We start from the raw sequence: 13,661 nt of genomic DNA on the forward strand, positions 1-13,661 counted from the left end.
TGAAGTTAATAAAAAGGGTAAACATAAAAAAAAAATATAGTAAAAATTAATCAACCCATTGTGCTGGGTTAAATAAAAAACCCAATTTTCTGGGTACAAATAACCCAACATGTGTTCTGTCCTACATTGGGTTGTTTTTAACCCATGAGTACAGGGTCGGGAATGACATCGTCATGTATTTACTTTCCATTTTAAATGTCTGTGGAGGAGCTATGATGTCAAATGGGGTATCATTTGAAAGCTTAGAGTCTCTACTTTCTGGAGATAGGCATCACTTTGGCATTTGTTTTACACAAAGTAATGTATTTACACTAAATTACTCTGGTGCCATTTCCGCCTGTGAATTGAAAACCATACACACATACAGTGGTCTAGGTTCAAAATGTTTGCCATTTTACAGGAAACCCTTTAAAGTTACATAAAACACTGCTAAAAGTGATAAACATGTAAGTATGTGTTGTCTAAGCTGTTATATGTTTGGGACAGTGGAAACAGCCCAAACTGTCTGCAGGGTCCTAGAGCACACAGGGCCTGAGTTACACACTTTCAACAATTAATTTATAAAAATAATAATAATAATCAAAAAGCGCCTACTTTTTTGGGGGATTATAACAGTTTAGACAACATATACTTACATGTTTATCACTTTTAGCAGTGTTTTATGTAACTTCAAAGGGTTTCCTGTAAAATGACACCAACATTTTGAACTTAGACCACTGTATGTGTGTATGGGAGGCTTTTCAATTTGGGTCGGCCAAATCGAGGCGGAAATCCCAATAAAATGGTCCTGGAGTTTAAGTAGTTATTTTAAGGTGACGTAGTTACATTGTACTTAGATAAGGGGTAATAAATACATGTACTTATTATAGTTACGGTTAGGGTTTGGTTTTTTATTACTATTGTAAGTACAAGTAGTAACATGTCAGAGTTATGCAATCACAAAGAAATTGCACATTCCTGCAAGGCACACGATATAAGTTATCATTTAATTTGACATTAACCTTAATACTTAAGATTATGAGTTCATCTGACAAATCCTGCTAATTATCTAAAAACAGACACAGTCATTACGGGTGAAACATGGTTTAATTTGATAGTGTTTATACTGTTTATACAAACTTTATCCAAAGGCAGATTTAACTCTACATGCATTTCATATCACATTAGTACAATATACAGTGAAAGCAGGAGTGTTTACATTCAGGATGCGTTTGGCATGTCAATTTACATACACACATGCATGCCTCACAACTAAAAATATAATCTATATATTAAAATATAGTTATGTTACACATCATCTCGCAATATATAATTCTTCATATAGTTTTATGCCACAATATTTATCAATAAAATAACATGCATATTTGACCCATTTCCACTAAAGCTCTGTCCAATAAACTAAAGTATTGCAATTTCAGGCTGAATCAGTGTTTGTTGTCGGACTGGTTTGATCACTGACAAGTAAAATGACTCTGTGGAGCAGTTTGCATGAACGCCCAGCTGCCGCTTTGAAAGGGAAATGGCTTCTTACAATGCGTGAGGTCATGCATGAATTTACAAATGAGAATGTGCAAAAACAAGGACTGTACCTGAGTTTCTCTTCAAAACGTCGCCAAAAAACAAACAAACCCAACAATAACAGAAACACGACACAAGTGGACACAACGACACACTGAAATAGCGATAGACTGGTATATTAAACAATAAATACAGTATTTGGCCATTTTGGTTAGTGTTACCTCCAGCATCTGAAGGTAATTTGCCAACGCCTTATTAAATTAAAGTAAAATTGTGCAAAGTAACAGTTCACTTCATTTCACCAGTTTGGTATCCCGACTAAATTACATTATATAAGCCACACTGCTTTCCAAACATCAGTAAAAGTTGACCTATCAATTGACCACTCCACATAAACACAACAGACAGTTGTGTTTGACTATATTAAAGCAGTTTTACTACACTCCAGACCTCCGTTTGAAATCTACGCAGTATCTCTAAACGTACTGCGGATGGCAAATGCTTGGCAAAACTATTGAAGGTTCTTGGCTAATTCAGGCATTGTTTCAGGACCTGGAAAAAAAGAACAAGTTCTTACATTTTCGAGTGAAATTATATCAGGCCTCATTCATTGGTAGAACAATTTTCCATGTAAATCGTGTTTAAAATTATGCTTGCGTGAATTAGTTTGCTTCAATTAATACATCTCGATTGGGGTTAAAATTATGATCACAATATTAACAATAAACAGAATGGATGAATAAAGATTAGTGCTGTTAAATCGATTAATTGCAATTAATCGCAGCTAACATAAAAGTTTGTGTTTACACACACACACACACACACACACACACACACGCGCACACACACACACACACACACACACACACAATTATATAAACAAAAACCTTTATCGATAAACCGATTAATCACAATACATTCATTTACTCTATATGTATGTTTGTCTGTGTATGTTAGTACATTCAAATCGATTAATCATATTTAACATAAAAGTTTGTGTTTATATAATGTGTGTATGTATATACAGTATACACACACACACACACACGTTTATGTACACACACATATAAACAAACATCAGAATGGCTGAATAAAGATTAGTGCTGTTAAATCGATTAATCGCAATTAATCGCAGCTAACATAAAAGTTTGTGTTTATACACACACACACACACACACACACACAAGCAAAAACCTTTATTGATAAACTGATTAATCGCAATACATTCATTTACTCTATATGTATGTTTGCCTGTGTATGTTAGTACATTCAAATCGAATAATCATATTTAACATAAGTTTGTGTTTATATTATGTGTATATGTATATACATACACACACACACACACACACACACACACACACACACACACACACACACACACACACGTTTATGTACACACACATATAAACAAAAACCAGAATGGATGAGTAAAGATTAGTGTTGTTAAATCGATTAATCGCAATTAATCGCAGCTAACATAAAAGTTTGTGTTCACACACACACACACACACACACACACACACACACACACACACACACACACACACAATTATATACACAAAAACCTTTATCGATAACCGATTAATCTCAATACATACATTTACTCTATATGTATGTTTGTCTGTGTATGTTAGTACATTCAAATCGATTAATCACATTAACATAAAAGTTTGTGTTTATATAATGTGTTTATGTATATAAAGCATACACACACATACACACACACACACACACACACACACACACGTACGTTTATGTACACACACATATGAACAAAAACCAGAATGGATGAATAAAGATTAGTGCTGTTAAATCGATTAATCGCAGCTAACATAAAAGTTTGTGTTTATACACACACACACACACACACACACACACACACACACACACACACACACACACACACACACACACACACACACACACACACACACACACACAATTATATAAACTAAAACCTTTATTGATAAACCGATTAATCGCAATACATACATTTACTCTATATGTATGTTTGTGTGTGTATGTTAGTACATTCAAATCGATTAATCACGATTAATCACATTTAACATAAAAGTTTGTGTTTATATAATGTGTGTATGTATATATAGCATACACACACACAAACACGTTTATGTACACACACATATAAACAAAAACGTTTGTGTTATATGTGATATGATTAATCGATTATATATGTGTCTAAGTGTGTGTTAGTGCTGTCAAATCGATTAATCGCATCTAAAAGTTTGTTTATAGAATATATATATACCTATGTTATATGCGATTAATTAATTTGACAGAACTAGTATATAGGCCTATACTGTATATAGACACACACAGACACGCACATAGTTAATATTATATAAGCAAAAACTTTTAAGTTAGTCGCGATTAATCGATTTTACAGCACTAATAAAGATACATGCATGCAAGAGTATAGAAATAATATATCTAAATACAAGAAATATTTGCAGATCAACTTGGTAAACAATTACACACCAGCTAAAACAAGACACGGATGTTTATTTATGAAAATGTCATGAGCACAGCATGAAACTGTGCATAGTTCATGTCCCAAGGGAGTTTATTTTGTTGAATTTAACATTTAAGTGTCTTTATGCAGGCAGTTGATTTTTGCTCACCTGTTTTCACAGCAGATCATCGATGCTCTGTGACTCAGTCTGATCGTCGGCCTTTCCACCACCTTTGCTCACGTCTGATTCTGAATTCTCATACCCTTCATTCTGGTAACAGGTGAACTGGTCCTCGTTTGGCTTTTCCTCCTGAGATGCTTCATTGGATTTGCTCACATCCGATTCAGAACCCTCTGTGGTTTTGCTTCCTTCTGTCCCACCCGACTCCTCGTCCTCGTACCCTTGGTTCTGGTAGCACATGAACTGATCATCATCTGACTTTTCTTTGGGCAGCTTCTCACATTTGATCATATCCGATTCAAGATCCTTCTGTCCTGGGAAATAGGTGGATTTGCCCCATGTCACGTTTCGAATGGTGGAAGAACTGCTTCCTGTTTTCAGACCTGTGCAAAACAAAGGCAGATGGTTAGCTTCAATATATAAATACACAAGAGGATATACAGTTACATAAAATGGTAGATCGGTTCAATTTGAATTAAAAAAGTAAGACTGATTACATTTTGACTAATTGCTACACTCTAAAAAATTCTGAGTAAAAAACAACCCAATGTTGGGTCAAATATGGACTAACCCAGCAGTTGGGTTGTTTTAACCCAGCGATTGGGTTGTCTTAAGCAAATATTTAACCCAACCACAGGATTAAAACAACCCAATCGCTGGGTTAAATTTTTTACGATTGCTGCTTTAGTCCATATTTGACCCAACATTGGGTTAAAACAACCCAGCATTTTTTAGAGTGTAGTTGGACAAATTAGTGTTTAAGACACAGTCTTAACATAGTGGCTAAGTTTATGCAACTAGCCCCAGTTCTTAAAATAACCTTTTTTGCTTGGTAGAAAGAACATTTTAAAAATTTAAACAGCCTTTTTATACTACTACTACTACTACTACAAAAAAAAAAAAAAAAAAAAAAAAAAAAAAAAAAAATCAATGAATGTGTTAAAGTTTCTTCATGGCAAAAAAAAGAACCTTTATTTTAAAAGTGTATTATTTAATTTAGTATTTAATCCTAAATGTAATTTAAAAAAAAAAATCAAAATAAAATAAAGCACAAAAAATACTAATGCATGCACTTTAAGGTGGTAAACATTTTCTTCAATGGTTCTTTATACGTATTGACGGGGACAGAAAAAAATAGCTAGTAAAGTAGTTCGTATTAGCTTTTATATTCCCACATCTTAATGTATCCATCTCAATAATCATATTAGGGAAGCTTGTTTCCAACACGGAATAAAACAATTTGAAAGATAACGCAACTTTTTATCTCGAAAATCTAACTTTTTTCCCCCCGAAGAGGAAAAGAGGGGGAATTTCTTATATGTGTGAGTTTATATCACGCAATTCTTTCTGGCTTTATAACTCACAATTGCAAGTTTATATCACGCATTTCTGAGGAAAAAGTCCGAATTCGCTGTGGCGAAAATAAACTTCCTGTATGCATTTATATAGTCTACTTTTTCTTCCCACCCAATTTTTGTTTTGTTTATTTGCACTATCAACATGTCCCTTTATGTGCCCCGTAACTTTAGGTTTAACAGAAGCCTTTTAAAAAGAAAAATAAAATAAATGCTTTTTGCTGTACTATATTTTTGAGTTGTTATATGAGATTACAAAAGGTCACAATGCTTCATTATAGGGTGTTTATGTGGGTTGTTGTGAAAGCATAACGCGCTTCTCACCGGTGTTGTCCTTCAGGTGTGTTTTGGAGAGTCTCTCCGTGAGTTTCCTCGCGAGCGCTTTGACGCTGCGCGCGGCGCTCGGTCTGTGCGTCAGGCTTTCTTCCTCCACCCTGATGTTCCCCACGTACCACATGAGCCACCAGGCCAGGCTGGCGAACAAAAGCAGCGCGCCGGTGTGGATGAGAAAATCCCCGTAAAACACGCCGTTCCGCCGCACGTCGCCGAAGATGCCGACGAACAGCAGGATCACGCCGACGATGTCGAAGACGATCGCCATGACGAATAACGGCAGACAGCTGCCGATGCACCTCAGCTCCTTCATCTTCAGGAGGAGGAGAGGGATGCTGCCGTTCCTGTCGGTGTAGCGGAAGATCTGCAGAGCTCAGGTGAGACGCACCTGGCGCGCGTGAACGGAACGCCCACGTGACGTCACTGCAAACCGATGCATTCAAATGGCCTTCCTTATCGCGATCAGGAGGAATATAGTCGCCTTTTCCAAGAATGCTTCCAAAATAATATGAACTGCATATTGTCCTTATATGATGAATTAGGCTTTTGACTCTTGATCAGTTCCCCCCAAAAGAGTTTGTTAATCTCACCTGAGTTCATTCACCTTATTAAAAGTCACTTCATCCAAGGAGTCCAGTTACAATGCAATAAACTTTACTCTTGGACGGAGTCGAGTCATTTCAACTTAAATTAGCCACAGACTTAAAATTTAGTTGAATCTTGTAAAACATAAAAACAGTTGAAAATGCCTTAACTTAGCTATTTTAATGAGTTAAAGCAATGTAAAACCATAAAATCATATCATATAATTGCTTCTCACGTATTTCATTCTGCCAATGTTTCAGTTTAAAATACTTTTTTAATATAATGATAATAAAAATAGACTCCTGGAGTATTCTTTTTTGTTTTGTTTTATTATTCATAAGCAAACATTTGCAAACGGTTTTCTATCCGATCCCCACTTTGAATTTGAATTAAACTCACTTCTTAAATCTCTTTATTACATAAATTAAAAAAATAAGATTATAAGGAAATATTTAAGGAAAATCCATGTAGAAGCTTTCCTAGTGTATCAATGTCTGTGTTAATAAAATCTGCCTGTGTCCTTGTCGCAGAAACTTATGTTTTGATTTAAATTTTGACATCTAACTTTTAGATATTTTTCTCTTTGAATATTCTTTTTATTATTAAGTTGTAACTATTCTTAATTTGTTGTAAGAAGTGTGTGAATGTATGTCAATTATGTAGAAATTATGTATTATTTTATCTTGTGTGTTTATGCATCTTGCCGTGGCAATGTTATTTATGCTATTGTCATTCGAGCATTAATACAAGAAAAAAATTGAAGAAAATGACCTTCCTACATTGCATTTAGTGATAATATGCAGTATATAGAGTGTCGCGTGGGCTAAACCTCCATTTTGGCTCTGTAAAAAGCATATCATGTTTATATTTAGAGTCAGTCATATCCTTCTGTTAAGCAGGATGTTGGATTCAGTGTCAGATTGTACATCCTCAAAATTTGCCTGTCAAATCTGGGCTCAAGCAGGCCTAATTCAAACTAGAGACCTGGGTCTGCTTAAGCCTTTCAGGTCTAAAGCTTTAGTTTGTAATCTCACACACTTCCTGACTGGATGGTGTGATGTAAAAAGAAAAGGTTATATTTGGGTGGGGGAGAGTGTGGCACAAGCTAACACTTTTCGTGTAAATCCATTTGGGGTTCAGAGTATTTATTTTCCCCCACATTCATTTCATATCTAGTAATTATGCGTTTTTTCCCCCAATTTTTTTTTAAGTAAGACATACAGTGTAAACTTTTTTTCTTGCTTTACGCCGAAAGAATGGAAGCAAAATGTGACAACATGCCCCATTGTTGGGGCTCATTGTAATATGACCAGAGCTTTAATGCTGGTCTAATAAAAAAACTAGCTAACTGCAAACTCAAATATTTTGTCAATAAAATACAATTAATTAATAATGGCATTTTTTAAATCATTAAAAATAATATTTTTTAAGTTTGACAACAAACACGTCACTACTACAGCATAGTTCAAAACAACAATGATGAATCATTTCTGAATATTTACTCTCAGCCATTATTCACCCTCTAAACAGAATTAAGAAAAGTATATAATCAAAACATCCAAAAACATTAAACAAAGACTTGGCAATAAACAAACAAAAACATTGGCCAAACTTGACATAGACAAAGACTCACAAACAAGCAGGTTACAAATTCAGACAAAGACTATGGCAAACATGAGGGCTAAATACACATGGACTAATGACAAGACAAGGGACTCGTGTGAACAATGATTTCAGCGACCTTCACGTGCTATCGAAGTTTCCTACTTCCCACTTCAGAAGTCGTGATTACGAGCTTGTTGTGTTCAGGTGCTTTGTTGTCGGAAAGAATGGAGGACGCCAGGTTCATACTCTTTTGTGCGTCTTTGGAAAATGTTATTTTAACACTATAACCATTTCAGTCATTCAGTCCCAGAAAATCAGCGAATCACCGGCAAACACTAGCAGCACAACATGAAAGCATATTTTTTATAATCACATTCACAATAAAGGCATAATGTAGATAATAACGGCTGCTTAAAGACTAAAATGGCAATAGTTTTCAGCCCTACATGATCCTATTGTATAGCTACACTATCTAGATTGTCAGCTTGCTCACTATTCTGGAATGATGGTCAACTACGTGCGGTTTTCAATGTGTTTAAAATACACAATATGCTTTAAATGATTATCAATTTAAGTAAATATGTACTACTTTAACGGCAAGACAAGACAAAAACGAATTAAACACCCGCCACAGCAGAAATTCGTCTCCTATCTGGCATTTTTGACGGTTATGCCATGCCCATCTCGGGAACTTGGGTATCAAAATTATTTCCGAACCTTCGAGTGGTAAACACGACATCAGAGGGCATTCATGTGCAATTTTTACTTCGGAAACTCGTATTTGCGATAAATCCGATAGCACGTGAAGGCAGCATAACTATAAACCAATGACCACAAGACACATGGCAGGAACACATGAGGGCATGGAGTCACATGACAAGACCAGGAAGTGCATGACAAAACAAAGCATGCCTGAACAAAGCAAACTAAGACACATGACAGTGAACATGAAAACTCAAAAACTTGATGAACCAACACCAACACCAACACACCCTGTGACATTAGCATATTTCTAATAGGGGCTGATTGTTACAACGCACCCCACCTGCACAACTAGGATTTAAACCACGGCTCGTGTCTTCTGTTGTTAGATTACCATTAAAGAACCATCTCAACTTTTAAATAACAGATATAAGATTACAATAATATCAGATTTGTCTTTAAATATAACCGAGATGAAAAATAAACTTAAAGGGTTAGTTCACACAAAAATGAAATGTATGTCATTAACTCCTCCCCCTAATGTCGCTCCACACCCGTAAGTACTCCGTTCATCTTCACACACAGTTTAAGATATTTTATATTTAGTCTGAGAGCGTATGCAAGTGTATGCACACTATACTGTCCATGTCCAGAAAGGGAATAAAAACATCATCAAAGTCGTCCATATGAGACATCAGTGGGTTAATTAGTCTCTTGAAGCAACAGAAATACATTTAGGTCCAAAAATAACAAAAACTACGACTTTATTCAGCATTGTCTTCTATTCCGTGTTTGTTTTCAATCCTCAAATAAAGATTCAAACGGTTATGAATCAGTGAATCAATCAATGATTCAGATCACCAGTGTCACGTGATTTCAGCAGATTGACACGCGATCCAAATCCTGAATCAATTCGCTGATTCATAACCGTTTGAATCTTTATTTGAGGAACGTGGAAGAGAAGACAATGCTGAATAAAGTCGTAGTTTTTGTTATTTTTGGACCTAAATGTATTTCCGATGCTTCAAGAGACTCTAATTAACCCACTGATGTCTCATATGGACGACTTTGATGATGTTTTTATTCCCTTTCTGGACATGGACAGTATAGTGTGCATACACTTAGGCCCCGTCCACACGAAGCCAGCGCTTTCCCAATCCGATCTTTTTTTTTTCCTTATCAAGAAATATCTGCGTCCACACCAGATAAAGAAAACGGACTAAAAACGATGTAGTTTGCATGCCAGGCCAGTGTGTGACGCTGTAATTCTGCCACAGAAATACACTAAAAACGGAGAAGAAGAGTTGTGGCTAGAAGGGGTAAAGCAGTGGTCGGAGGTGAGGCAAACTCGCACAATAAAATAACAATAAATACATTTGCTACTTAACAGATGTGTTTTATTAATGCCTACACCTACCCCAACCCAAAATCCTTATAATAATGCAGATACGGTCATTAAATGACGCGATATTGATGTGCGCATGCCCAGTGCCCGTAGTTGTATCCCTAAACTCTTCACCGTGCCGGACGTAGTGTGATGACATCACCGTTTCAGAAAATATACGGATTCGCTGTACACACGAAAACCGGATTCATGCTTTCATAACACCGGATCCGAGTGGACGAAACGCTGATATGGTACAAAATGTATACGTATACTATAGAGCTAAACGCGTCTCCGTGTGGACGGGGCCTTAGATACGCTCTTGGACTAAATATAAAATATCTTAAACTGTGTGTGAAGATAAACGGAGGTCCCCCCATCTATATGTAAAGCGCTTTGGGTGTCTAGAAAAGCGCTATATAAATGTAATGAATTATTAATTATTACGGGTGTGGAACGACTTTTGGGGCGAGGAGTTAATGACATTCATTTCATTTTTGGGTGAACTAACCCTTTAAGTAAGAAATGTGCTTTTTCTATGGTTAAATAAATGTTCAGTGATATTTTCCAAAGATTTTTAAATTCTGGTGCATTTTTTTCTCTAAATAATTTTGATATGACAACTAGTAAATACACACAGTTTGGTCATCCTGGCATGTGTGGAAAGTGTTAAACTATGTGTGTTACAACTAACCCCGCGCTCCCTTGTAATCTGTAACTGATTACATTTCCAAAGTAACCTTCCCAATACTGTGTTAATGTTAGCAAGGTGAAAACCCCTTAAGGAATACAGAAGGATTGCCAAGAATCAAGTACTGGATTAACTGAAGTTATGAAAAAGACGTGAGTTGTGTTTGATTCTTATTCATTTATTATAGGATTAATTTGAGATAAACATTTAATACCTAATGAGTCCTCAATTTTATTTTAATCAAACCTTACCTTTGAGCCCTCACAAATATTTGGATAACCATTCTGCTAAAATACAGAACAGTTATTATTAAAAATCATAATTAATATGTAATCTACGACAAATCTTATGAAAAACTTGGAACTTGTGTTAAAATGACTGAAACTGAAATAAAATAATTAAACCTAAATATAGCCTAAATATTAAATGACAAAATCTAAAAAACAGATCTATAACTAAAACTACAATATTACTATAATAATATAAAAATGCTATGCACATTCCTAGGTAGGTTTTAAAAAAGACAACAAATGCATCTCACACAATAAATAAAAATCTGGCTCAGTATTCAAACTGGTTTTTAATTAACGTTCACATTCCACTTTTTTGTTTTGTTTTGTTACCTCAGTGTAAAATTGCATATAAAGCTAAAGCAGGCAAGTATAGAGTCTATAAGATGATTTGCCCATTTAGTCATCCAAACAATTTGTTTAATACATGAACAATGTTGACAGCGATTCTTACCTTAGCAAACAGCAGACAGACAACAGTAAATAAGGCCTTCAGATTGACTTCAGTAGCAGCTTTCATTGGCCAAGTAGCGCCAAGAGATCGTCTGATTGACACATTAAGCAACCAATCACAGTTCGTTCCATTTAGCGTCATACAGGGGCGTGATGATGTAATGTCAATGTCGTCACAATAACAGACTGGCGTGCAATTCATTCAAGAACACTGCAAGTTTACTGTGAGCTTCACGTACTTTTGAAAATCCAGCGTTTAGTTGATCCTGGTAAGCGCTCATTGTCACAGTTGTAAACATAATGGCGTTCTTCTTCCATGAGGGGGTTTGGATTCACAACTGCTTTGTTTCCAGGCGGACCGTTAAAGAACGAGAGACAAACATGTCCCCCCCGGAAATCTTGGGAGAATTCAGTCGTTTAGGTGAAGTTTCCCATTTAATGTCCCATAATGCACCAGACATTCAGTCAGTGGTCCATGGTCGAAACGTCTGAGGGTGAGACTAACGTCACCAGTAAACTACTTGTGTATTTCACATTGGCTTAGCTAATGCACATGTAGGCTACACAAAATCTTCAGCACCTCCGCTAAGGAAGCGGGACGCCGTTTACAGCCACAATGATGAGTGCTGCGATTTCTCCATTAAGACAAGACACTACAGGTGAACAGAGTAAACTATTTAAAAGGACATCACCAAACATCCTACACTTGATTAATCACATCAAGACAATGTTTTGCATTACACTGTATCTGAAATGGTATGTTTAAATATGCAAATCTAATTATATGTGCACTCATTTACATACATTTCCAGAACAGAAATCTAAACATTGGATAAAGCCATGTTCAAAATTCTTGTTTCATTTTGATGAGATATTTTCTGTAAAGCTGCTTTGAAGCTGTGAAAAACGCAATAAACCTTTGAATTAAACATGACAGAATAGAATATTACAGAAATGATAAAAAAAATTTATTTACAGAGGGGAGTCTCTTTTTCATTCCTTTTCTGTAGATCATCTAATATTTTATTTCAGTTTTCTTTTTTTCTTTTTTTACAATTAACAAAAATGTTTATAAGTTTTAGTTTTGGTTACAGAGATTAACCCTGGTCTGAAAAAAGAAAAGTAATGGAAAGAAAATTGAATAGTGCTTAAAAGAAACAATTGTGTTGCCCAGGGTTGGGCCACTTGGTGCGTTCAAGTCCTCCTGGGATGTTCGATTTACGAGGTGAGGAGTCGTGTTTACGACATCATGTGTGTTTAATGCTGCGTCCCAAGTCGCCTACTTATACTATGTCCTAAAAGTATGTACTCTTTTTGTGAAGAAAAGGTATATACTTTTGAGTGTGTAGCAGAAAAGTATGCAAGCTTCGGGACTACTTCGCCGTCTTTAACGGACTCTGTCGCTTAGTTACGTGCATCCCGTCACCGTTTAACTGCCCTGTCAATCATCGTCAGATTCGTCACAGTTCAAATCCTCCACATTCAAGCCGTTTCTCAATGTCAAGGAAGCATCCTTGACATTGAGACACACCTTCAGTTTAATCTCCTACCGTATGGGAGAGAAATGTAGCCGCTCGTTGATCTGCCATGTGTGGGTCTTTAATGCAGAGACTCTCCTCATGTGTTTGCAGTTTAAATATAATGATGTATTCAAAAGTTAACGCCCAAACGTGTCATTACAAAAGTCCTCAATGCTGCTGCAGGTGAAATATAATGTGGACTACACTGAATAAATATATTTTCGTCAGGTTAAATACTTATAGTTGGTCACTCAAACCCTTTATCTAAACTTCTCTACTTAACCGGCGGACTCGCACATCCGTCATGTTTGTAGTTTTTAACGCTTTTTATCCGCGGTTGTAGTTCTAATTGAATCCTCGTCCAACTCGCAGTGGGTTGTGGGCAATATCAGCCGTTAGAGTGCCCATCGGTCCATACTTCGAATTCAGACCGGAAATAGTAAACCATCCGGGAATCTTTGGAATACTCTTTTCAACATACTACGATTTGGGACATACTAATTCTATTTTCGAATACTATTTAGGATGGATAGTATGTGAATTGGGACGCAGGGCAAGTCTCTTTGGT

At 36.0% G+C, this 13,661-nt stretch overlaps 1 protein-coding gene across 1 annotated transcript; it reads right to left on the reverse strand.

The window, feature by feature from the left end:
• Window positions 1–1,076: 1,076 nt before the first annotated feature.
• Window positions 1,077–6,276, reverse strand: LOC137050327 (uncharacterized). The gene is made up of 3 exons (XM_067428754.1): window positions 5,855–6,276; window positions 4,164–4,558; window positions 1,077–2,070 (listed from the first exon to the last, which is right to left on the reverse strand). Exons 1-2 carry the CDS (start codon window positions 6,174–6,176, stop codon window positions 4,170–4,172), a joined length of 711 nt encoding a protein of 236 aa, XP_067284855.1. The 5' UTR covers window positions 6,177–6,276; the 3' UTR covers window positions 1,077–2,070; window positions 4,164–4,169.
• Window positions 6,277–13,661: the final 7,385 nt, after the last annotated feature.

This window comes from Pseudorasbora parva, chromosome 2 (assembly GCF_024679245.1).
Source record: "Pseudorasbora parva isolate DD20220531a chromosome 2, ASM2467924v1, whole genome shotgun sequence".
NCBI classification, from domain to species: Eukaryota; Metazoa; Chordata; class Actinopteri; order Cypriniformes; family Gobionidae; genus Pseudorasbora; species Pseudorasbora parva.